The sequence below is a fragment of the Cryptomeria japonica genome, chromosome 6, assembly GCF_030272615.1.
Source record: "Cryptomeria japonica chromosome 6, Sugi_1.0, whole genome shotgun sequence".
Taxonomy (NCBI): Eukaryota; Viridiplantae; Streptophyta; class Pinopsida; order Cupressales; family Cupressaceae; genus Cryptomeria; species Cryptomeria japonica.
In genome coordinates, this window is record NC_081410.1 from 456,381,780 (window position 1) to 456,409,763 (window position 27,984).

General features: G+C 39.4%; 1 protein-coding gene across 1 annotated transcript; it reads right to left on the reverse strand.

Moving 5' to 3' along the window:
* Positions 1 to 11,483: 11,483 nt before the first annotated feature.
* On the reverse strand, positions 11,484 to 27,411 carry LOC131876657 (uncharacterized). Its single transcript, XM_059222100.1, has 2 exons — positions 27,044 to 27,411; positions 11,484 to 11,760 (listed from the first exon to the last, which is right to left on the reverse strand). Exons 1-2 carry the CDS (start codon positions 27,409 to 27,411, stop codon positions 11,484 to 11,486), a joined length of 645 nt encoding a protein of 214 aa, XP_059078083.1.
* Positions 27,412 to 27,984: the final 573 nt, after the last annotated feature.

The following is a 27,984-nucleotide window of genomic DNA, read 5'->3' on the forward strand; positions in this document are numbered from 1 at the left end:
AGATATCTTCACCAGTTTTGCTAGTTGGATATATCTAAATGTATGTTGTGAAATTGGCTCTCAAGGGAACATAGTTCTTCCCTTTGTAGGGTCAATTTCGCACCATTACATTTTGGTGAACTTTACATTAATACTTCTTCTGTATTATTTTTAAAGCATTCTTTATCATTCATTCAGTCATTCAAAATGCATTTGTTATCTTCTTTTATTAATTCAATTTCTAGTTTTCTTCAAAATTGTAATGATGTTCCTTTTCATGCATGTGATGGTGACTTGGATTTGCCTATGTCACTCTATGTCTTTGATCATTCTTGTAAAATATCTTTCATCTTCTAAGAGGATATTTTGTTGCAAGAGGATGAATTCATTGATACTTTTCTCAATATTAATCTACCTTCTCTTCATTTCAGTGAACTCTCTTCTAAAATTGATGCATAAATGGATGATGAATCTCGTGTTACATCTGATCTCCCACAAGTTGGTGTCAATCAAGTTCCTTCAACTAATTCTTCTTCAAGTTGTAATGATTTTGGGAATGTCATTGTTGTCTCTATTGCCCCTAAAAGACCTAAGAGACCAATCATTTATGTGACTGAAGCTAGTCCTTCTCCAAAGAAGGTAATTGTTGGCATTTTTGTGGTTTATGCTGTGATTGTCATTGATGGACACACACTTTTATTAAGATCCCCTTTATATGTATGAGCTTATTCTCAACCGGTATTTTGTTCCAACCGGTATGTTGTATACTAGTCTCTAGACTAGTGGTGATTTTGCAGAATGTGTTTCCCGGTCTGAAGCGGCATGTCGATCCCAAGCGGTTCGCAGATCACAAGCGGTACGAGGAAGCAAAGCGGCACAACACATTCTTACCAGTCTTCATTTTTGTCAAACTGACAACCGGTATTTTGTATGAACTGGTAATACTCTGTGATGAGTTACGAACTAGCATTTTGTGATGAGTTACCAATCCACTGATTGTTTGACAGTGTCGACACATTGACGGTGATTCTTGTGTCATGTTACTGAGTATGTCTAGATTCACTGAACCTAGGAAATTGTAATGTAATCCTATTGGAACGACATGAAATCAGATTCCTTTAAAAGGACATCATGTCTAGGGTTTTTAAGTTGTTGAAGAAGTTGCGAAAAGGGTTAATGTTGAGCTAGGGTTTAAGGTGGAAGTGGAGAGCGATCTTATCAGAGAAGATCGAGTTGTAACTGAGAGAGAGATAGAGGAGACTGAAGTAATGCTGGAATGCATTAGCTGTGAGCAATACTGGATCTAACCAAGCAGTTTGTGCTATTAGATAGATCAAACACTTGTTGATTACTCACATCTTTGACAAGTCTGTAGCCCTTAACCGGGTAGGCTTCAAAGCCTTTGTAAAATCCTCTAACAAGGTGGTTCACACATGTGAATCTAAAATCCTCTAACAAGGTAGTCTTTAATCAGACTTATCTCCTAACAGAGATTGAGATTCCTAACAGGATCTGTTCTGGTGAAGAACATTGTAAGACCTTAACCGGTCTGACCTTAACCGATCTGACCTTAACCGGTCTGGTTTCTATTCTGCAGATAGTGACTTGTGAGTTCCATCTCACCGTGGTTTTTCCTAGTTGGGTTTCCACATCAAATATCTTGTGTTATGGTTGTATTGCTTTTGTGGGTGAATGTTTTATTCGCATTTTGGTTTGGATGTGTGGTAACCGGTTTAACTGTCGGGCTGCTTTACTGGTTTATCTTTAGACTGTGTAAGTGTTTTAGTGCAAAGATTTTTGGCATACTAATTCACCCCCCCTCTTAGTATTCATCAATTGGTATCAGAGCCAACCTTTTTATAAGTTTAACCACTTGGAAAGAGATATAGGGGAATACACCTTGAGGGAACTTACTCAACGGCTCACTAAGTCTGAGCAAGCCTATGATGATCTTATGGTCAAATACAAGGCATCTCAAGCAAAAAGAAGAGAACATGCAGAGAAGTTGATGGAACTATCTGAAAGTAGTTCTAAAGATGAAGCTAACATGGAAGCTATGATTGCTGAAGTGAATAAGTTGAATGATTCAAACTCCAATTTGAGAAAGGAGTTGGAAGGACTGACTATTCGGTTTAGTCAAGAGCTTGAGAACTAGAGAAAAGCTGAAGATCCGGTAAAAGATAGAGATCATGAGATCTCCAAGTTGAAACATAAGATTAGTGCACTAACTGCTCGCCTTCATGAGAGTAGAATGGAAAAAGAAGACATGCAAGGAGAACTGAACATTGCCATCTCTAAAAATGCAAGTCTTATGGAGACAAACACTGCTATTTCCAAAGAACTCTTTGAGTCAAAGGAAATACTAGCTAAGTTTGGAAAAAGTACAGTTAGGCTAGAGCAAAAGCTTGAGTCATCTAGACCGGCAAAGAATACCAATGGTCTTGGTTTTTCTGGAGATGAGGAAGGAGAATCCTCAGGAACAAATGCTGAAGCATCAAAGAAGCAACCAACACTCAAAGGAAAAGGTAAGCAAAAATTCAAACCTATTTGCTTTAACTGTCTTAAAGAAGGACACACTGCCAATGTATGTAGGAGCAAAGCCTACAATAATTTTCCTTATTTTATCAACAATGTACCTAGATCCAATAAGTTCAATGGTCATTGTTATGCATGCAACAAGTTTGGGCACAGAGCATTTGAATGCAGGTCTGTAATGGATAACACTGGAAGATATCCTCAGAGGACCCAAGGAACTGGTCCTGAATCTTTTATGAACCAGAACCACAACTGGTTTAATGTCTTCAATCATCAGTCAGGAAGTGATGGTTATCAAGCGGCAATCGGATGGAGAGAAAGTTGTATGATTTGTCATGGTCATGGTCACACTGCTGCAACATGCAAAAGGAAGAATGGAAACATGTATCACTGCAGCAAACTGGGTCACATTGCAAGATTCTATAGAAGCAGAAAAAGTATATCTGATGATATACCAGTCACTCAGGAAGGAGAAATAGATGCTGAAAAAGTTCAAGGAGACACGAAGAAAACATGGAAGAAGAAACCAACAATGTCAGAAGAGGAACCAGTTTCTGCACCTAGTGTGGAAATATCGGAACCGACAAACTAAGCCTCAAAGGCTTAGGGGGAGCAAATGGCAAAATGCTTTCAAACCCTTGGTTAACACCGGTAAAAAACCTTAACCGGTATGCTACACCCGTCGCATGGCAAAAGACCAGAAACGGTAAAAAGGCAAATTACGGTTTACGCCCTAATAGAGGAGCATTAATGATGGTAGGTGAGAGACATGTATAAATGCAATTTTCAAATCATTTCTCACTATTTGTTTTCGAGTGAAGAAAAGTTTTCAAGTGCAGAGCGAAGAAAAGGTGATTTGAGCTTAGATTTCAAGAAATTGGATAGCTTTGAAAGAGATTCAAATCTAGTTTGCAAGCGGTAGTGGAGAACTCAAAGTAGTGATTTGGCATCTGACGGATAGCGAAGTAAAGAAGAATCAGGAAGCCCTAATTTCGCGTTTGAAAGGTATTTTTCGTGTTCTTGAAATACTCTACAATGGCTTCCACATCTCATACCAGTTCAAGCACATCTATTGAGTCAGAAAGTTTCATTCAGAGGAAGTCCAAGTATAATGCTTTGTCACAAGTTCCAGTTGGAGTCATAGTCGAAGAAGGAATTTCAGACTATATTGATTGCAAGATAGAAGACCTAGGGTCCTTAGCCATTCATACTCAATTAGGTCTATTTTGCGGAAAGGACAAAAGGATCAAACCGGAGTTCAGTATCTTAGAGAAGAAGAAACTCCATAATGCGGTATATTTTCTGGAAGACTTCACAGAGGATCACATCAGGATCATCTTGAGCAGAGTCCATGGTGACAAGATGTACCTGGAGAGAACGCATGATATCACGCTTGAGGCAATTCATGCAGTCATCGATTTTTGCAACACAGGGGAAGTGCCAGCCCTGAGAACGGAAAGCAAAACAAAAATGACCAAGCTCACCGGTTCAACAAGTGATTCATGAGGTATGACAGTTAATCCTATCAAGGATGAACTGGTAAAATACGCCTGCATGGTGATAAGCTACAAAACATTCTCAGCTAGCAGGATTAACTCTGTATCTACTGCTGCAGTAAATGCCGCTTACCAGATGATTATAGAGGATAAATCATTTGACTTATGCACCGATATGCAGAGGCAACTCTTGTTAAATCTCAAGGCAATCAAAAAGGACAATTCACTGAGATTTAAGTTTGGACAACTACTGGTAGGGTTGTTTTTCTATTTCCAAGGCTACTTTCCAGGTGTAGGAGATGTCCAGTGGTCCCCTGACCAACCAGTAACCAAGCAGATAAAGGAAAGTGTGCAAGCCATTGGAACCGGCTACCCTAAGATACTGAACAAATACTTTGATGAGTTCAAAAGAAAGATGAGTCAGAGGGTACGAATCTCAGGTGACATAGTGAAGAAGTATGAAGATGACATCTGTTTCACCATTCAGGTGGACAAATGTCTAATGGAGGCTATTGAGCCTAGAATGGAGGAAGTGGAGCCTATGGGCTATGAGGTCATGTTTGACATGTTGGAAGGGTATGCTTCAACCCTTATTGCCTCGCCTCTTGATCCAAAGGCTAAGAGAACCGGAACCTACTTGGAGAGGATCGCACTGGTTGAAGAACCATCGGTGAAGAAAGGAAAAGAACCGACAGCTAAGAAAGCTAAGGCAGTGCCTGCAACATCGGCACTAGCTACCACTACGACTCTAAGAGTGACCAAGCGGTCATCGGCAAAGAAGAAACCGGAGGTAACACTGGCAAAAGTCTTTGAAAGAAAGAGGAAGACTAAGGCAAATGAACCAGACTCTGAAGAAACCGAGTCTGATGAACAACCAAAGAAGGCTAGACAGACCAAGAAGATGAAGAAGAATGAACCGGCAACATCCGCACCGGTAAATATAGATATCTCCTCTTACAAACCTTTGACACATTGTCAAAGAATAGTAAAGAATATTAGGAGAAAGTTACTTCATGATTTAATAGATTATTATGATGAATTCAATAGTGAAGAAAAAGATGAAGTACTGCAGGAAATCATTCTTTATTTATGTAAAAATGACCGGTCACCATCAGAGATTAAATCTCAGACACCGGATTCATTATTTAAAGCATTGGATAACAAATGGCGCATTGCCATTGAAAAGGAACAAGAGATTAGGGAGAAAATTTTTGCACAGTACTTCCCCGAACTCTCAAATTCAAAATTATTTGATGTATTAGATCAAAATAAAGGTCTCTTCTTCACAAGGAGAAGAAGACTCTGGTTGTTGGAGGGGAGATTTGATGATGTAGAAAAGGATACACATCAACACATGGCCCATGGTATCAGCTCTCACAAAGCTTGAATGGCCAACCTCCAAGCGGCAAAGGAACTAGTTATTTCCAAACCGAATGAGGTTTTTGATGAGGAAGGCAACCTGGTGGAGGAACCAATCGACACCATAGATGTCGATGCCCTAGATATAGAAGATGTCACTCAGGACATACCTTCTGAGGGAACTGAGCAGGGGCAATAGGGCGATCAGGGTGGTGACACACAGCAAGCGGCAAAAGATCAGGAAGAGAAAAAGAAGAAGGAGGAAGATGAGAAACAGAAAAAGGAGGAAGAGAAAAATAAAGAGGAAGAGGAGAAAAGAAAAGATGAAGAGAAGAAGAAGAAGCAAGAAGAAGAAAGAAAGAAGAAAGAAGAAGAGGGCAAGGAAGAAAAGAAGAAGAAGGAAGAGGAGAAGAAGAAGAAGGAAGAGGAAGAAAAGAAGAAAAAGGAAGAGGAAGAGAAGAAGAAGAAGGAGGAAGAGGAAGAAAAGAAGAAAAAGGAAGAGGAAGAGAAGAAGAAGAAGGAAGAGGAAGAAAAGAAGAAAAAGGAAGAGGAGAGCAGAGGAGAAGAAAAAGGTAGAGGAAGACAAGGAAGAAGAGAAGAGAAGAGAAGCAGAAAAGAAGAAAGCTGAAGAAGCTAAGGAACGAGAAGCGACAAAAAGCTCTCAGGTGGAGACTCCGAAGGCAACTGGAAGTCAACCCTCACCGATTGATATCTCTATTCCTATCGATCTCCAATTTGCAAGTGAGTCAGAGCTTATGCAGAGCATCAAGGTTGCTCAAGAGCACCTTGAGATCATTCGCAGGAAAAAGGAACAGGACATCATTCAGGCAGTTGTAGACACACTTACCGGTTTAATCCCTAGTACTAATCTTCCTGACACTGATTCATCACTAGCACAACTTAAACTTCTGTGTATTGTAGTGGATGATCAGGTGCAGAGCCTAGAAGAAGCAACATAGGCTAATGTAAAGAAAGAGCACCAAAAGGCTCTTAATGTTTCTCTAGTGAAGAAACTGAATGAGCTTAGGACTAATCTGCTAAAGGATCAAAAGGACATAAGGAGTGCCTTGGATGAGGGAAACTTGCTACTCAACAAAATCTGTCAACCTCATCTATTCTGTGACGATGTGCTAGCCAAGAAGCAATAGCTTCAAATGGACTTACAGTCCTACTTAAGCACATTCAAGACTCCTTACGACTCCTTTGCAGCATATGGGCAAACCATTCACCGGTTCCAGATCCAGTCAGCCAAGATAGAGCAAGAGATCAGTACAAGATCTAGGGATTTGTAGGAGCTTCAATTGGTATTACTTCCACGACTGCAAATTCTCCAGAAATGCTATCTGAACCTGGATGCCCTAACAACCACACATGAATTGAGCACAATAGATGCCATGGAGGAACAGGTATCACAAATGCAGACAGAGAAGGAAGTGGCGACCTCCCTACTTGAGTCCTGGTCTCTTTCCATGAAACAATTTTTGCAGGACTATAAAGCGGTTTTTGACAAGTATTATTCATTATTGTCATAAAATCTTATATATATATATATATGGAAATAGGTTTTTCAATAGTACTTTGTCATTGTTGGCAAAGGGGGAGAAGTATATGGTTTTAAAATTTTGAAATTTTGATATATCAGGGGAGAAGTATATCAGAGGGCGAAGTATCTGTTTTGAAATTTTGATATATGCTATGATATATGCTATATGCTCTGATGATTATGCTCTGAATGCAAAATTTCTATACACTCTGTTGATTAAGGGATAGTGTATATGCTTAGGGGGAGCAATTTTGTTAATGGCAAGTTTTTCTGTTGTAAAAGACTTAGATGTCAAAATTTTATTTTCCCAAGTGTTGCCATCAATGCCAAAGGGGGAGATTGTTGGCACTTTTGTGGTTTATGCTGTGATTGTCATTGATGGACACACACTTGTATTAAGATCCCCTTTATATGTATGAGCTTATGCTCAACCGGTATTTTGTTCCAACTGGTATGTTGTATACTAGTCTCTAGACTAGTGGTGATTTTGCAGAATGTGTTTCCCGGTCTGAAGAGGCATGTCGACCCCAAGTGGTTCGCAAATCACAAGCGGTACGAGGAAGAAAAGTGGCACAACACATTCTTACCAGTCTTCATTTTTGTCAAACCGGCAACCAGTATTTTGTATGAACTGGTAATACTCTGTGATGAGTTACCAACTGGCATTTTGTGATGAGTTACCAATCCACCGTTTGTTCGATGGTGCCAACACATTGACGATGATTCTTGTGTCGTGTTACTGAGTATGTCTAGATTCACTGAACTTAGAAAATTGTAATGTAATCCTATTGGACCGACATGAAATTAGATTCCTTTAAAAGGACATCATGTCTAGGGTTTTTAAGTTGTTGAAGAAGTTGCGAAAAGGGTTAATGTTGAGCTAGGGTTTAAGGTGGAAGTGGAGAGCGATCTTGTCAGAGAAGATCGAGTTGTAACTAAGAGAGAGATAGAGGAGACTGAAGTAATGCTGGAATGCATTAGCTGTGAGCAATACTGGATCTAACCAAGCAGTTTGTGCTATTAGATAGATCAAACACTTGTTGATTACTCACATCTTTGACAAGTCTGTAGCCCTTAACTGGGTAGGCCTCAAAGCCTTTGTAAAATCCTCTAACAAGGTGGTTCACACATGTGAATCTAAAATCCTCTAACAAGGTAGTCTTTAATCGGACTTATCTCCTAACAGAGATTGAGATTCCTAAAAGGATCTGTTCTGGTGAAGAACATTGTAAGACCTTAACCGGTCTGACCTTAACCGGTCTAGTTTCTATTCTGCAGATAGTGACTTGTGAGTTCCATCTCACCGTGGTTTTTCCCAGTTGGGTTTCCACATCAAATATCTTGTGTTATGGTTGTATTGCTTTTGTGGGTGAATGTTTTATTCGCATTTTGGCTTGGATTTGTGGTAACCGGTTTAACTGTTAGACTGCTTTACCGGTTTATCTTTAGATTGTGTAAGTGTTTTAGTGCAAAGATTTTTGGCATACTAATTCACCCCCCCCTCTTAGTATTCATCAGTAATTTCTATTCATGGTGTTCCTTTTAAAAGTAAATCACTAAATCTTTTTACGAGACACACACAATCTAAGTCTCCTTATAAAATGGTAGCCCATACTTATAACACACGTAGAAGCAAGAAAAATGTCAATCAATATAATACTTATTTACCACTTTCTCAACTAGATCTTCCTCAAGCACCTAAGCCTTCAGTTAACCAACCTAGTGATTATGATCTTATTGAGCAACTTCATGTTATACCTGCTAAGGTTTCACTTTAGGATTTGTTTCAAACTACTTTAGTTTATCAAGGTATGCTTTAGGAAACTCTTTAGAAGATCTCATTGACTTCTTCTGCAAGGCTTTCACATGTAAATACATTAATGGATCATATTCTATGGATTCATCAAATATTATACTCTATAATTGAATAAATCTATTAATGATAATTGTTTATGTTATGGTGTCAACATTAGATGAACTCTCATTGATATTGGCTCAACACTCAATGTTTGTAGCCTAGATCTACTACCCAAAATCAAACTAGATTTGAATTCTCTTGTTGTATCTTCTTTGTTCATCCATGGTTTTGATAAAATTGGTAAAACCGGTTTGGGTACTGTTATTTTGCCTATAAATATTGAGCTAGTCACTATTCCAACCCTGGTGTATGTTATGCGAGGCCTTTACCATACGATCTTATCTTGAATGGACATTGGAATCATGATTTAGGAGTATTCACTTCTACCCTTTATGGTTCTATTAAGTTTGTTGCTAACAATCAAGTAGTTACAATCAAGGTTGATCCTAATGCTATGCACTTATGTCAAATGGCAGTAGTTGGTCATGCCTTGGTTACACCTACCTTTCAAAATTATATTCCATATTTATCTTTTAATATGCCAACAAATATTCCTATGGTCCCTCTCAAAGAGGAAACCCATGAGAAGGTTGTCCACAATCCTAAGTCTACTCCAACTCCATCTCCTTCTTCAAATTCATCTCCTTCTCAATCAAATGAATTTCTTGGTGATGATTGGGGTTCCTTAGAATTTATAAGCTCCTTCATTGGAGAATATAAAGTCAACCCTATCCACCTTAACATTCCAAAAGTATCATTCACACCCGCTATCAAAGATGATTATTCTTTTGTATCGTGGGATAATGTGCATCATGGTTCTAAGTGTCAAGTGACATATTGAATAATATGGGCTAAGGTAGTGATATTTTCAATGATGGCACATTGGTAGAAGTGATTTGAAGAGAACAAGTTTGTTCAAACTTATTCTTCTAGATTTAATTGTTTAACTTTTTAATGCTCAACATTTTAGATCAAACTCTATAATCCATCATTAGGGAAAGAAAGCATGAAAACAAAGAAAATATTTATCTTATATTTAATCTAAGAGGGTGCATGAATGTTATATCCATACTCATATCGCAATATTATAACTAGCAAGGCATAAATAAAGGATAAGAAGCAACAACCCTAGAAGACCAGGGGTTGAAGGGAAATAGGCAACACACAAATAGGTGTACATCTTTTCAAACTAAAAGACATGACACTTCCCAAATGAAAGATATAAAGAGGAGTTGATCTCTCACTTGGAGGGGCAAGAAGGAAATAGGAAATAAGAGGAGGGAACATTAAATCAATAATCAGAGAATAAAATCTAATGGAATAGAAAATATTATTATACACATATATCTTTGTATAAGCAGCAGATCAAATTGATATAAACAACAAAACTTTTCATTTACAAGGTGCTTGGTATGATGGATAATGCATAAAACTCTTATCTTGTTGATTTTTTATCTTGTCTTCCACTTGATAGTGTTTAAGAATGATAAACAGATAACATATTGTTGCTAATATATATTTATATGTTGCTATTTTTCCATTATGATATTTATATATAATAGATTTAGATAAGACTCTTTAATACTTTAGCCATTGAACCATCTCATTATGTAGGGTATAATGGAATACATAATAAGGGATGCAAGTAGCACATAAGTTTCATTCAAGTACATCGACCCCAAGTGAGGCTAGGAAGTCGAATGGCAAGTGTCATTTTATGCTCTTAGGCTTCATGTAAAGAAATAAGCTCGAGGCGCCTCACATGATTTCCCAAGGAACTCCAGAATGGCGATAGCTTGTTAGTAGAGTATTCAGGTATTTACTTGATTAATTAAGTAATATTTTTTTAATTATTTAAGTTCCCTTTATCTCTTTTACACTTAAGCTAACTTTAGGTGCATATAATAAATTATTTTAATTAATTATTATGTGCAAACCTAGGTTTTCCCTTTTAGGGTTTCTTGACCTATTAAAAGTTGAGTTCTTTCTTTTCATTGTATGAAGAAGGATTATTATTGACAATACATTTTTGGAGATTATTGAGCTCTCATCTTTTGGAGCATATTTTTCCTGTGCATTCTTTCCTTTTGTGATTTGCTTCATTGCTTCTCCTTGTAACAGGTTTTTTAGCTTGCAGAGATTATTTGGGCTCTTGTGGGGTTGTATTTCTCAACTCCTGTATGGTATCAGAGCTTCAGATCTGCAGCTACCTGTTCTTGTTTTGAGAATTTTTGGCTTTGGAAGCAGATCTGGGGTTTCAAAATTTTTTTATGCACCCAGGGTTTGAAATTTTTTTCCAAGCACTTTGGGCCTAAATGGACCTCACCATCGTGCTCAGAAGGCCCAAAAACCCCTATGGTCATATAAAATTTGACCTATTTTGGTTCCTGAACCTCTGGGAGTATTTTTTCTCCAGATATAGGTCGTACGACCTTGACACGTAGTTCGAGAAAAAAATTTCAAAAAAAAAAATATATATATATTTTGCCTTTTTACGGCATGCAGGCCGAAATTTTGCTTTTTTGTTAAAAAAATATTCGAAAAATAAAAAAAAGCAAAATAGGGTTTCAAAAAAATTTTGAGCAAATTTTTTTTGGGGGGGTTCCCACAGTACACAGGGTACCTTGGGGCCCCTGCGTTGTTGCAAGCCCTGCAGATGAAGGTACGACGTTGTCGCCGTCAGCTTAGGCTCCGTGCTGCCGTCTCCGGCCCCCTATCGGCTCCTGGCCCCTGCCACCAACCCGAACCTCCCCGGCCTCCGGCCCCCCCGACCCTCGGCCGCCACTCCGCCAGCAGCCTCCGCTGCACCTGTGCTCACCGCTCCCAGCCCCCGACCTCCCGCTGCCTGCGGGCCCTTCGCTTGGGCTCCGTCGCCGCTACTACTGCACCCAGCTTCCCGGTCGCCGCTCACCTCCGGCCCGCCGCCCCAGCGACCCCTTTTTCCGGCTAACCACCGCCCAACCACCGGAATGCCACCCGACCGCCACCCACTGGCCACCGGACCACCAAACAGTCACCAGACCTCCTTTTTGGCCTTTTTCAGGGGGGGTTTAGTTTTTTGGCCATATCTTGGGCATACAGAGTTGTTTTTTTGAAAACGAATAGGCATCGGAAAGCTGGTTCCAAGCCCAACCTCATGGTGTTGGTAATTTGCTCCAATTTTTCTGTTTGACTATGTTTTTTTCCAGTCAAAGTGAGGTCTAGTTTTTGCACTCTGAGAGCCATAGAATGAGCATCCAACCTCCGTTTTTTGAAAAAATTATATTTTCAGAAAGCATGTGCTATGTACTTTCTAGCCATCTAAGTTTTATTTCAATATTCTGCTCCATGCATATTTTATTCAGTTTTTTTCTTTTCAGCACTCTGGTGGATATCATGGTTGTTTCAGGTCCTGGGATCTCTTCTCTGAGTAGGATGTCTCTGTAGTCACACAAATCTATCCAGCTTAATTAAATAAATATTCTCTATTTATTTGATTAAAAATCCACTAGCCATCAGTTAATTAAATTAATATTTAATTAATTCCTCCCCAAACATTCTTCTATTAATTAAATAAATTATTCAATTTATTTTAATTAATTCATTAAATCAAATTCCAATCAATTAAATAAATAAAATCTATTTATTTAATTAAATCCCCCTATTCCTCTTTTAAATAAATTAAATAAAACATTTATTTAAATCATTATCCCCACCCCACTTGCATTTTCCTACAAATGCAACTTGCACACATTTATTGAAATAAATGAATTTTTATTTTAATAAAATCCTATTTTCCCTCACCCACCAAATCCACTTGCAAAATCTAATCCCCTTCTAGATTCTTCTAACCCCTTCCTGATTAGCCTAATCCATCCCCTAATTATTGTCACATTCCTAAGCAAAATGAAGTCACTTCTCAAAGACTCCAAAGTCTTTGAAAAGCATTTAATGCTTTGTGTGTTCAACAAATTAACCCCCAAAGTCTTCCAAGACCACTAATGGCTCTTACATGACCATTTATGGCTCTTACATAACCATTTATGGTTATTTCAAACTTGTCTCCCCAAACATTTATTGTTTTGACCATATTTATCCATTTCACATTTGCACAAGAGTTTATCCATTGGATAAAAGCTTTATTCTTTGAATAAAAAGTTTATTCATTCAATCAACCTTGACTCTAAAATCCCAAGGTCATATCAGGAATTTAATGCTTATTCCCTCCCCTCTCAACCTATCTCACATTGACACTTGTCATCCTGGGATTGCGTTGAAAGCCCTCACATGGATTTGAAATCATTCAATCCTGACCCTTGTTGAGATTGCTCAATCTCAACCATCCATTGCTCCATTTTTCCTATAAATAGAGCCCATTTCTTCATAATCCAGATCCTGAAAACTTGTATGCATTTAAGCTATAGGCATTTTAAGAGAGCATTTTTAGCATAATTAACTAATATCTTGTCTTTTTGATAAAATCAATCATTTTTAGTATCAATAGCATAGTATTAGCTTTTCATTTCAGATTTAGAGCAATACTACAATCTCAATCCTCCATAAGCATCCATAGTGCAAAAAGCTGCTGAGAGCTACACTATTTTGGAACTTGGAGAGGAGAGGAACAAGGGAGAAGAAGCCAAGACCATGCTAAGAGGCATTTGGAGATGTCTCATTATCTTTGTTTCTTTAGTTAGATATATTAGCATGTTTTTAGTGTCTCTCTTGGTATGTCTTTTTAGATTAGTTTTTGATTGACTAACACTAACGATCTTTTGGTTTTCGTGTGTTGTTTGTCATTTGTTAACCTTGTCCATTTAGGAAGGCATCATTTGGTGAACCCGACGTGAATCGAATACCCAAAAATACCATTTTTTTTTGCAAACTAACATGTCTGATTGTTGAATTTGTCACACAGGTTGCGCTTCGGCGCTATTGAACACGTTCTAGCACTACTGACACTTTCTATTTTAGCGCTATTGTTACTACAATAGCGCTATTGCCAAACTTTCAGCACTTTTGGATTTGTTTTGGCACTTTTGTTGTTATTTTGGCGCTATTGAAACTCTTTTAGCGCTTTTGACTCTCTATCATTCCTGTTCTTTCAGCGCTTCTGTGTGAAATAGTGCTTCTGTTTAAACGCAGACTAGCGCTATTGCAACAGAATATTGTAAAACTCACCTTGTAACCGAAAATTTGAAAATCTTAGGCTTGTGGAAGCCCCCTTTGACATAGATTTTACTAACTATTCATTGTTTTTGCAGGTTTAAAAACTCATCACTACAATCACAAATTTTCCTTTGGTGCTTTTAAAACACTTGAAAACAAACATTTACTTCCATTGCAAGTTAGGATTCATCTTCATTTTGGTGCTTAAAATCAACAAACAAATTTGCTTTCCTTGCATCAAACTTAAAAATCACAAGCCACACTTCAATTTTTGGGGCAAATAAAAAGAACAATCCATTTGTTTTAGATTTTTTTTGCAAAAAATTTTTTTACTTCAAGCAAACGTGTTTTTTTAAGTTGACCAGGATTTTCGAATTCTAGATTACAAAACACATTGCCTTTGAAGTTAAAAAGAACACCATGGCTATTGGAGCAACATCTCCAAATAGTTAGACCACATTTTGAAATGATGGATTAAAAAGAACAAGTGTTTTACGTGTTTGGCACGCTTGTGCAAAAAGTCGGTCGAGTGGTCCTACCTCTAACACACACTATCCTCTCCCTTGGCTTTCGTGGTCCTAGGTGCAAGAGAAAAGTGTTAGTAACACTCAAAATTTTATCTTTTTAAGAGAGACCTGCCAAGGGATCGATACTCTTGGGAATGACCTCGAGCGGTAAATCCTTCGAGCTGCTATAGAAATCAGGTGAGAGCGCAAGCTGTAGCCTTGGGTATAGCTGTTCCTACAGTGTAACTGGCCAAAAGGACAAATGGGCCCCACCACCAGTTACAAGGCTCTTAAGTGAGTCATTGCAGAATGAACTTATGTCCAAAAACATCGAACATGACTAAACACCTTTAAGTAGTAGCCCACCTATTCTATTGATTGAGGATATTTGCGATATAATTTAGTGCAAGAGCATAGATGGTTTTGCTCCCAAGATATTCACCATACATATTTCCTTGAGTAGAAACATAGCTTTTGTAAAGCGGAAAATCGCGATCGAACCCTAGTTGTTCTCCCCTCTTCCAACTCCGAGGAGAGAGAAGGGAGGTTCGCTAGGATTCGATGGTTTTCACTTAGGGGAGAGACTTTACATTCAAAAGAGGGGTTGAAACCCACAAGATCCAATCCCACGCAATGCAAGATTGGATGCTAAATGTGTTTCAAGGGTTAAGACAACAAGGCTACCCTCTTTCGTAAAGAATGTTGATAGGAGAATTAAGCTAAGCATGCATAGAAAGTGATAAAGATTTGCTTATAAACTGAGATAGGAATACAGTATGAAGCTGCGGACCTGGAATTAGCAGTAAAATGTCGATACGGTGCTGTCCTGCAAATTTGAGCAAAAGTTGTCGGGACGATGGCGCCCGACGCCACGGTCCTCCGAAAAATCCGCGAAACGAAGGGGGATCTGTTCGTCTCTGCACAAGGATTCCAGATCTTCAATTTCAGCTGCGTACCTGCAACCTACACACAGAAAAGCGAAGACGATTGGGGGGTTAGGGATTAGGGGTTTGCCTTTAGGTCAAACCCCGGTTTTGGAATTAACCAAGAAATGAGCAAGTGCTGTAAATGTAAATGTATGTAAAACAAGTACTAATACCTTGTTCTAAGGATGTTTGTATCCTTATGTGCGAAGGTTTAGATGTTGTATGTTGTATGTTGTAGCATGTAGTATGTGATCTCCTCTTCAATGGTTGAATCCTTGTCTTGAATGCAACACTTAGCCTTGAATGGAGACTTGAAATGATCAATTGCTTGAAAGAATGCTTGAATGCTTGAATGCTTGAATATAATTTCCACGCTTTGTACACATATCCTCTTCATATGCCAAATGAGAGAGAAAAATGTAGTTTATATACTTGTCATTTAGGGCTGATAGACTGATTTTCCCGACCTTAGGCCGACCAGGAAAGTTAATTTCCAATTTGCAAACAAAAAGACCCGAGACCCCTTAGGAGACCGGGCCCAAAATAGGACCCAGGGACCAGGGCGCTGGGCGCCCTGGTCCTGAAGGACCAGGGCGCTGGGCGCTCTGGTCCCACCTCCCGGGACAGCAGGGTGCAAGGAGGTTCAGGCCAGGGTGCTTGAAAAATGCAGTTTTCAGTGTCGTGAGCAAGTTTCAGGGTCTCCATTCAGGTTGCGTGTTGCGTCGCCATCGTGAAGACCGAAATGCAGTCGAAATTGCAAGTGTCGCAATTTTAGGAGGCTACAGCTTTTTGAAAAGTCACTTGTGGCTTGATAAAAGTGGTGACTCCCCCATCATAGGGATCATCTATTTGTTATACTCGTGCAAGACTTAGTATATCACATCCTTACCTGCCATGGCGGGATTCATAAGGTATGTAGTACCAAAGTCGAAGAAATATCAAGATGTGGGCTAAATTTATCACAACTGGCCATTTGATCTTAGGGATAAAAAGTGTTTGAAGTGTGTTTGTTTTAAAGACCAAGTGCAATTTGAGCCGACTTCAGGCTTTGGAAATACACCTTAAAATACATCTAAAAAAAGGGTCATATACAAGTTCAAGGATTGGGTTGATCTAGACCCATACTCATTTGTGCCTTTTTAGGCAACATTCTTGTGTTTGTGTGTTTGCTTTGTTTTCTTGTCAAAGAAAAATCAGAAAATCACTTCCCAAAAGAAAAACAAAGTATTCATCCAACCAAACATCTGTCAAAACAACCAAACACATCAAAAACAAAGTGCAAACAACAAAGAGTCAAATTTTATGACCATTCTTCACATCTTGCGAAAGAAGAAGCATCATCAGAATATCAACTTGAAAAGAAGACCATTGAGCTCAAAGGCTTTGATCAAAAGGAGGAAATTCTTCTATATAAATAGACAAATCTTTGTCTCACATAGAGTCTTTCTGCGTCACATGTGTCTCTACCTTCAAGGAAAAACAAACGAATTTGATTCCGAATCATTGAACCGCAGAGCTTTTATGCAATATAGAGCTCTGAGTTATCACAAAAACCAAGGAGGAAAGATTAACCCAACTTCTTCCCAAATGTCTGTATCACATACAACACAGCTCGAGAAATACCACCAACACCTGAAAGGGAAGAGATAGAGTTTGTCCCATTTGTAACACAAAGTTTTTATTGAAGTTGAAAACATTTTCATCCATCATCTCACTCATACATGATCACTTCATCATCAATCCATCCCAACTCTCAAAACATTAAGAGGTTCTTGTCCCAAGTTCTCTTTTAGATATTGCTTGAAATCAAACACATCACATCACCTTTTTAGATTGTTTCTACATCTAGGATAAGCTTATCCTAAGAGACACATCTACGCAGGTTAAAACTAGTTCATGAGTGAATCCTCTCATTACTAGGTAGTTAAATCTGTAACACATCTCAGATTTCTCTACACCTTATCACATCAAAACTTATCAAACAAACAAGCAATTCAAAGAAGGAATTTCAGTTACATCCACCTTAAAGGTGCTAGAGATCCACGTGCAATACAATTCACCAACCATCAATCTCTCATTTCAACAAAAACTCATCATCATTTTCACACAGCTTCAACAAAAAGCTTATAAACAAAATGGCCCAAACCTGATCACAGTCCAGGCAACGAGAAATAGAAAGGGAAGAAGAAGAAGAGGAAAATCTCAATGAATTTCAAGAAGCACTTGGAGGAAATGCAGATGACGAAAACCCAAGTACTCCCACTCCTGCAACAATAGAAAGGGCTCAGCATAACCCTCTCTTTAACAGACTTTTTGACGAAATACTGAGGAGCAATGCGGATGCTCACTTCTTAAGACTCACTCAAGAAGGAGCAAAACTCCCCTCTGACTTTGATCTTGCCCAATTAAGATAAGCATCAGAAAGACAAAGTCGCCATGAAGAGGAAAGAGGTAGAGATCCCATCAGATATAACATTCCTCGAGGTAACCCACCACCTCCTCCTCCAAATGAAATGGAGATGTTGCGGCAACAAGTCGAGAATCTCGCCCAACAGCTTCATACTGGTGTCAAGATTAACCAATTCTCACTCAATGACATCTGTCCCTATCCTTTTGATAGGAATCTTTACATGCCACCCTTTCCACGAGGATTCGAAACACCCAAATTCGAAAAATACAAAGGAAAGGGAGATCCTCGTGATCATGTCAGAGAATTTCATTCTGCTTGTCTTGAAGTGGCATATGAAGACACCTACCTAATGCGCCTTTTTCCCCAAAGCTTGGGAGGACCAACCACATCATGGTTTTCCCAACTACCAGGTGGTATTAGAACATTTTAGGAACTTATCCAAAAATTCCTCGCTCATTACTCTCATAACATTGAACGCGACATCACCATGGCTGATCTGTGCAACACCAAACAAAAACCAGGTGAACAATTCTCAGTATTCCTGCAACGATGGCGTCAAATGTCTAGCAGACGTTCTCTTCAGTTACCTGAACGTGAACTAGTGGAAAGATTCATTTCCAACTTTAACGAAGAAATGGAATTTCACCTGGATGTCAAAGACACAGACTCTTTTAATGATATGATCACCAAGGGTTTGAAATGTGAACGAGCACTCATCAAGAAAGGACTCATCAAAATCTTTAATGAACCAAAAGATGGTCCTCGCCCACGCTTCAATAGCGATAAACCAAACTTCTGGAATAAAAACAAAAATATCGTTAACGATGGGGTTGTGGATGCCCGGACTATCCAAAATGCACAACCTGTGGTTCGGTTTGCAGGACAAAATCCTCCACCTCAAAACAACACAAATGTTCCTTCCAATCAAGGTCGCATCACATCTCATGATGAACCTAGACCTTGTCAGCAAAAACAGAAATGAACATACACTCCCTTAGGGGAACCCATTGAAACAGTATTGCGACAACTCATTTCTCAAAATTTGGTCACTCTACCTAAACTCTCAAACTATGAGCCTCAGGTCAAACCGGCATGGTGGAAAGATACTGAACACTATGAATTCCATCAAGGGAGAGGACACAAGACAAGTAATTGTCACCGATTAAAAGATCTTATTCAAGATCTTATTGACTGAGGAGAAATTGAAATTGAAGGACATGACCCAAAAACAACCAATAATGATCATCTGATGTTCAAAAATCCACTTCCATCACAAGATCAAAGGGGTCCTTCCACTTCTAGGCAAGGCACTGATACTACTGATTATACGCAGGCTACGTATAATTACACTGTCAATCATCTGTATGATGCCAATGAACAAGTTGCAACAATAACCTTCAAAAATCCCAACTCAAATTGCAATGTTGTTACACGTCGCGGCAAGGTCACCATAAAGGTAGCTCCATAAGGCACCACCTCCATCCCAAAGTAGTACAATCTTGTGGAACAATTAGATAAAACACCTGCGCTTATATCCATTTTAGAGCTATTGCGCCTATCGCCCTCTCATAAAACTATCTTGGATCAAGCACTCCAAGAGGCGTCAGTCCCTGCAAATCTGAATACAGACCAATTTCAAGCCATGGTTGGTAGTCTAAAGTCATCACCTTGTCTCACTTTTTCCAAAAGTGACAACTCTTCCTTCCAGCAACCTCATAACGCCTCACTCCACATCGAAGGATTTATTAACCAGCATAGGATCAAGCGAGTTTTGATCGATAATGGAGCAGGCCTGAATATTTGTACACTACAGTTGGTCACATCATTGGGATATGCAATAGAATCAGTGGATCCTCGTAAGAAGATCACAATCAAAGCCTATGACGATGTGGAGCGCTCGTCCAAAGGAGCTGTGGTACTACCAATCCGAGTGGGCCCCGTGGTAAAGCACATCATTAGTCAGGTTCTGGACCTTCCTCTGCCATACAATCTATTGTTAGGAAGACCTTGGATACATGCCATGCAAGCCGTTCCATCTACCTACCATCAATGTATCAAGTTCCCACATAACGGTGTAGAGATCACAATCCTGGGCGATGCAAATCCCTTTGCATATTGCCATAATATCAGCCATCAACCAGAGATTACCGTTCCTAATAATAGAGAAGCCATTTCCTCCACATCATATGTAAGTCCCACCTCTCTTGCCAGTTCAAACACCACTATACCCAAGCAAGAAAAGCTTAAGATGAAGATAGCAGAGGAAGGTCCTGGGGAATACAACTTGAGTCAACTCTTTTGTGTGGGACAAATTTCCACTTCTCCTAGAACACATGGTAAACCACAGTAGTTACTCCAGCAACCACTGATCATGCCAGCATGTGCTTTGACGCCTTTCATCCTTGGAAAGAGTCAAGAAGAAGAAACCCAAGATGAGGACTTAGTGGACTAGATCTATAAAGATCCCATCACCACTGATATACCGCAAGTTAAAATTCCTACGGATCAGTATGGCAAAGGTCTCCTCATTATGCAAAGAATGGGATATGATGGTCAGAGTGCTTTGGGATATCGCAAACAAGGACGACATGAACCTCTGCTCCCAGAATTAAAGCCCAAAGGTAACACAGGCCTAGGCTTTGAAAAAGAGATCTTTCCTAAGCTCAGATTCAAAGGAAAACCCAACAAACCATTTTGTCCACCTACTGCAAAGAGGACACCTTTCATAATCAAAGCACCATCAAGCACCATGCCAACTGCCCCATCGAGGCTCAAACCCCCAACACAACTATCACCAATGCAACTCATCCCACCAAACGAACCAGTAATCCCATCAGCAGCACCATTAGCAGCAGCCACTGTATCAGAACTCGCAACAACATCTATGGCACCAACAGTTCCAGCAGAAGCAACTGAGTCAACATTGCCAAAACTCCCTATACTAGATTCCTTTATCCCCATCAATCGCCCTGTAGCACCGATCACTACAAAGGTACATCAACCAATCACACCTGCAGTATTTAACTCAAAGGACATCCCAGTATGGTATAGTAATCGAATGCTGGAAAGTGACTCAGAGACTGACTCACATGAGTGGGAATTTGATTCTGTACAGCTTAACACTTCAGATGAGGAAGACACATCACCACCTCCACCACGCAAAGACATCCCTGTTTACGGAGAAGCATAGATAAAGACCACTTGGGTTCCTGAACTGGAAACATCTTCCACAGACCCTACGTCTCATCCTACGCCTGATTCTGACAGGGAGAGTACCATTAATGACCTTCACCATAACGTCTTAACCCTCACTGATACATCTAATGCACTCAACCTAATCGATGAAGTAATGCCCATTATCCACCCTGAACTCATCAAATGGAACCAACCAAATTCTCCATGCCTTGACTTCTTCCAAAATGATGAGGCCATCATTGACTTTTTGGAATTAAGGGATAACCTACCAAGCGGGGATCACAAAGCTGGATTCGCCATTGAACTTAATAGTGCAGCATACTTCGGGGTGGATGCCAAACCTTTCAGCTGCAAAAATATAACAATAAAACATGGATCTTCCAGTGAAAACCACACTGTGGCACTGTTTGATCCGACAAAAGTAAAAAGAAAGAGCGTATCCAACGGTGAAAACCTCTCTGAGGTGCCTGAGGATGAAGGGTTTGACATTCTCCCTGATACTACACAACAGGAATGATCAACGATTCTCATCGAGGAAACCAAAGAATACAATGTGGGGACTCCTGAAAATCCTCATATCATACATCTGGCATCTCTTCTCACTCTAGAGGAATAGCCTAAATTTATAGAGTTCTTCCAGAAATGTCAGATCAACTTTGCATGGTCATATGCAGACATGCCTGGACTTGATCGTGATTTAGTCATGCATCACCTTACCGTAGCAGAAGGAGCCAAACCTGTCAAGTAGAAGCTTCGTAAGATGCATCCCCAGATTGCAGTGCTAGTCAAAACAGAACTCAAGAAACTCCTAGATGTTGGTTTCATTAGACCAATTGATTATGCAGAATGGATCTCCAATATTGTGCCTGTCGGCAAACCAAAAGGGGGCATCCGCATTTGTACCGACTTCAGAGATCTGAATAAGGCCTGTCCTAAGGATGACTTCCCCCTACCAAATATCGACATCATAGTGGATCTGACAGCAGGACATGCCATGCTTTCACTCATGGATGGCTTTTCAGGATACAATCAAATAAAGATCACACCAGAAGATCAACATAAGACTGCCTTCACATGTCCATGGGGCACATATTGCTGGAATGTAATGCCCTTCGGTCTAAAGAATGCAGGAGCAACCTATCAAAGAGCAATGACCACCATCTTCCATGACATGATGCATACTATGATGGAAGATTATGTGTCTTTGGAGTAACCTCCGGGAAGCTTCTAGGATACATCGTCTCAAGCAAAGGTATTGAGGTCGATCCAGCAAAGGTTAAGGCAATCACGGACATGCCACCACCAAAGAATATCAGTCAGCTAAGGACATTACAAGGACGACTTCAATCCATCTGAAGATTCATTGCACAATTAGCTGATAAGTGTCACCCATTTGCACATCTGCTACACAAGAACATCCGCTTTCAGTGGGATGCCCGGTGCCAGTAAGCATTTCAGACGCTTAAAGAGTATCTCATAAATCCACCATTGCTGATGCCACCAAATCCAAGTAGACCATTGTTACTCTATATCTCAGCAACAAGTACAACATTGGGTGTACTACTGGCACAACATAATGAAGAAGGAAGAGAGTGTGCTGTTTACTACATCTCTCACACACTGGTGGGCTATGAACTCAATTACACACCTATTGAGTGAGCTTGCTTAGCAGTAATCCTGGCAGCCACTAAACTGAGGCACTATCTGTTAACACACAAAGTACAACTCATTGCAAGGATTGATCCACTCAAGTATTTACTTAGCAAAGCAGCATTGACAGGTCGCTTGGCCAAATGGGTGATGATTCTAAGTGAATTTGACATCGAATATGTAGATTGTAAAGCTATCAAAGTTCAGGTCATTGCAGATCAGTTGGCCGATGCACCACTCATAGGCGGTCACCCTCTCATTTCCAATTTTCCAGATGAAGAGATATTCATGATCACAACAACGCAATCATGGAAATTATACTTTGATGGTTCGTACACTAGGCATGGCTCGGGGGCAGGCATTCTGTTTATCACACCTCAAGGTGATAGCATCCCGAAGTCTTACAGGCTCACATTTCCATGTACCAACAACATAGCAGAATATGAGGCCTTGATCACAAGACTCAGGCTAGCCATACAATGGAAATTACAAGAACTACAAGTATATGGCGACTCCCAACTGGTCATTCGACAAGCCACCGATGAATATCAGACCAAGGATGATAAACTCATGCCATATAAGCAAATGGTGGACACTCTAAAGACATCATTTACTACTATCACTTTTAAGCAGATACAAAGAGATCAGAATCGAGCTGCTGACGCTATGGCTACCATCGCATCTCTCCTAGATCTTCCACAAAATTCAACACGCTACGAGTTCTTGGTCGAACAGCTTTGGATTCCCGCTTATGATATCCCCGAATCCGAAATGATATGTCGCCTTGTCAGTTCCGAATCCCCATGGTATGGTGATTTCTACACCTATCTCTGTGATCACACCCTTCCTCCCAACCAATCAAATAACCAACGTAAAACCTTCATTCGCCAAACTACTCGATATACCATTATTGTCGAAACCCTATACCGACGCGGTCTTGATGGTACTCTCCTTTGATGTCTGGAACAAGATGAGATAACAAAGGCTTTGGAAGAAGTCCATGAAGGAATTTGCGGGACTCACTCGAGTGGTTCGTCACTAGCCAAGAAACTCCTGCGCAATGGATACTATTGGCCATCTATGGAAAAAGACTCATACTACTTTGTCAGGAAGTGCAAGAAATGCCAAGTTCATGGCGACCTGATACATGCACCAGCCCAGGAACTGCAACCAATCACAACACCATGGCCTTTTTGTCAATGGGGTCTTGACCTTGTGGGTAAAATCCATCCATCTTCATCCAACGACCATAAATTCATTATTACCGCCATCGAATATTTCACAAAGTGGATCGAAGCTGTTCCACTTACCCAGGTCACCGACAAGCAAATCGCCTCATTCATCCTCAACTACATCATCTGCCGGTATGGTGTACCCATGTCCATCATCACAGATAATGGTCTTCCTTTCAAAAATCAGGATGTCCGTGAACTTTGTGAGAAATTTCATATCCAACACCGCTTTTCCACTCCCTATTACTCACAAGGCAATGGTCAGGCTGAAGCATCAAATAAAAACATATTAAGAATCCTCAAGAAGACAGTCAATGATGCCGGTCGTGATTGGCATGTTCAACTAAATCCAGCACTATGGGCATATCGAACTAGCATTCGAACCCCTACAGGTGCAACTCCTTATTCGTTGGTCTATGGTGCAGAAGCTATCTTGCCTATTGAGGTCAAGATACCATCATTACAAGTTTCCTTGCATAATCTAATAGATGATGAAGCCTACAGAGTATCCCGTCTTCAGGACTTAGAGTTACTAGATGAGAAGCGACAAGCTGCATACAATCACCTCAAAGCCTATCAGCAGTGCATGAGAAGAAGTTACAATCACCGAGTTAGACCTCGTACAGTTGAGGTAGGTGATCTTGTTCTTCGAGAGAATCCTCGCAACCAACCAAACAGAGAACATCAGGGCAAGTTTGAATCAAACTGGCTGGGCCCATATGTTGTCATTGCTGTATTTGGGTCTGGGGCATATCAGTTGGCTACATCAGAAGGAGAACCGCTTGCAGATCCAATCAACAACATGCACCTCAAACGGTTTTATACCTAAGTTGAACAGAGCATCAGGCTCCCCTGCATACTAGAAAATACCAAAAACATTCAGAAAAATGTCCTGAAGAAATACAAAAACATTTAAAAAGTAAAGAAAAATTCATGCATCCAAACGGTGAACAAACACTCCGGTGGCACCTTGGGTAAGTACGATGGTGAAAACCTGGCAAATAGGCGCCACTCGTAAAGGCTATGGCTCCATTGTCTTTCAGACTTGTTGCGATCACATCCACTTCATACATACATCCATCCATCCAAAAACCATGGCTTGTTATTCGTCTACAATTATGATAATACTTCATGCGTCTAGCATCCCGCTTTTTCATAGTCATGTCTAAAAATGGGGGCAATGCCCTTAACCAATTGATGGAAGTGGATTCTACATTGTATTATGATTCATTAAAGTTCTTCATTCAAGCAATCATCAAAATACCAAAAACATTCAAAATGTCTCAACTCAAAATACCAAAAACATTCAAAACCATTCAAAATCCAAAAACATTGACAAAACATCGAAAATCACACAAAAACATGGCAACACCTTGTACGTACTCATCCATGCAAATACCAAAACAAGCATTGACAAACTACTCACACGATGACCATTTACCAATCGACCACACAATCAACATCAACACTCAAAACTGTCTTCAAAAAGGATGCATCCTTCCTTACCAAAACAAAGACAAAAGTGACATTTTCTTTGACAAGAAAAGTATGTTAAGCTAGCAAATGCTTGGTTGATTTATGAGTATAGTCATTTGTTTATCTGTATCGGGATCTTTCAGCATTGTTTGGTATTGTTTGTGCATTATTTCCGATGAAGTTCTGGAGCATGTACTAATGGTGTCTACGTGGGAAGTTCACCAAGCTACGTGATCATATGCAAAATACAGTCATAGATCACTATGGCTTGCTGACTACAGCGTATACCTCGACCATATGGGCATGAACCATTACCAAGGATCCTTATTCTTTATTCTTTATGTATATACTGTTGGTTTGCAGGTACAATGCTCATTCTTTGGTTCCTCCTCATCCAAATTGGATAAAGGTTTTTATCTCTTAGTACGGTATGCACTTGTCTCAGGATATGATCAACCTAAGATCAAGGAGGACGATCCAAGTCATGCATGAACAGAGATAATCCTTGTCTATTCCACAAGCAATACTCTGGTCGACTTGACCCTTATATCAAGTCATTTGTATTAACTTGCTATATTAAAATCCATGTAAGAAATACTCAGGTCATCTTGAATCATTATGTCAAGATGCTTGTATTTTCTTCCAACATTTTAAAGCTCAATGATGAAAATAGAGCACCATGGATCATCACTTCATCTCATCTGTTTATATATTGCATTCCATTGCATATCACCCATCCATTCATGCATTCATATATAGGCTTTATATGCGAAATGTGAAAATTAAGCTGGTCTTGGATACAATCACGATCGAGTACTCTGATACATCATCAATGCATCATGCCAAGTCTTACAAACCTTGCATTTCTCATGATCATATCATCCTCGCATTTAGTTGCATCTTGCATTAAGAAACATTCATGTCATTTTTAACTTTGCATATAGTTCATTTTCTTGACATTTAGTTTTCATTAATCATTTGCATCATTGCATCAATCATAAATAAGTAGATTTATTCGTGGGATCAAATTGTTTTTTATTATTTTAAAATCATTTACTAGGCACTCATGTAGTATCAGTTATCCATTATCGTTTTATCATCCTTTATCATTTCTTATTGCATACATTCATATATCCATTTAGTGAAAAAGAGCATTCATTCATCCATTAACTAAATATCTTATTATGCTCATTTTAGGATTCATTCACATTGCATTCATTATACTCTTTTTAATTGCATTAAGGTGCAGTTATTAAAGCATTAGTTATAGTATCATCACATTATCATTTGTACCTAAATCATATATACGCATTTAAAATTGTAAAATCCACTTGTTTGTACAACATTGGTTCATACCATTTTATATATGTCCATTTTACATACGCATTCATTTAGGCATTATCATATATAGCATTTGTACTTTACATTTTGTTTATCCATATTGCATTCATTTAACAAACATCTAGATGCATATTCATCCATAAACATCATTCATTCGACCATTGCATTAAACATCATCACATAAATCATCTCATCATTATATTTGAAATAGGAAACACCAAAAATCCTGTTCATAAATCAACACAAGCATACATCATCATCATGGCATTACATACATACAATTTACTAGAGGGGTTGTTATTTGAACCTAACTATACACTTGGAGCCACCTTTTGCAAAACATCTACTAATGTCAAAATTAGCTTTGTATCCTCTGATTCTGAATTCACCAGATCTTGACTAGCCTAGACTTGTAGAGAATGAGCTTCTCTGTAGGAGACATCTTTCCAAGATTAACAGAACCATCAAGATTAATAGGGATCTGAGGCAGGGTCCCTGTAACCGGACGAGTGACAATTGTCTGGTCAGCTACTCCTTTACCTTTATCCACCTCAACAACCTTGTCCTCTATGCTCTCAACATCCTTCTTTTCTGACTCATCCCCTTTATCTTTTGCACCGATGTTGCCAATTGGTGCAGTGTTACCTTGGTCTTTTGGATGATCCTCGGTCTGAGTTTCATTCTTCTGACTTCTGGAAAACACCTTGCTTCTCCTTCGACTAAGATGGTTTAAATGCATCCTTGTACACAGGGTCATTCTGAATTATCTTTCTCCATATCTCCTCTGTTTATTTCCTCACCTCTTCCACATTTCCAATCACCAATCTGTTAACCCTGCTCTTACTTCAGAATTCTTTCTTATTTGCCTCCTCAATCAGCCTCTTAACTTCATCATGAGTAATACAAGTACATACATTTACTACCTCTCTCTTCTCCATCTCCCTGTCAACCTTACTTGCAGTCATTCTTCTTGCATCTATAAGGTTGTACAAATCTTTTGGAATGGTCTTCTCCAATTCAATTAATGTCTTGCTAAAATTATGTAAATATAATACAACTACTTCTTCAATCTTTCTTTGATCAACTTCATCTAAATTGGCATAACAAGCTCCAATATTATTCAAGTTTCCATCTACAATTATTTCATCAATTAGCTGAACAATTGTGTACTTACCTAGACTCAAGGTCTTTGTCAAGTTGACTTTTGACCTGTCTACCTGTTTTGGATCTTCTGGTAGGAGTAGGATCAGATTTTGCCTTCTTGCTTTGTTGGGATCCACCGGATTGCGGCTTCCTCACCACTCTGACAAACTCTCCTTTCTTTTTTGCC

What these genes read in the sequence shown, in the direction of transcription:
- LOC131876657 (XM_059222100.1), bottom strand. Translation starts at nt 27,411, where the DNA reads ATGACCCTGTGTACAAGGATGCATTTAAACCATCTTAGTCGAAGGAGA. An exon ending in TCTAGGCTAGTCAAGATCTG is followed by an intron (nt 11,761 to 27,043) that starts GTGAATTCAGAA and finishes TCCGGTGGCCAG; the next exon opens with TGGGTGGCGGTCGGGTGGCA.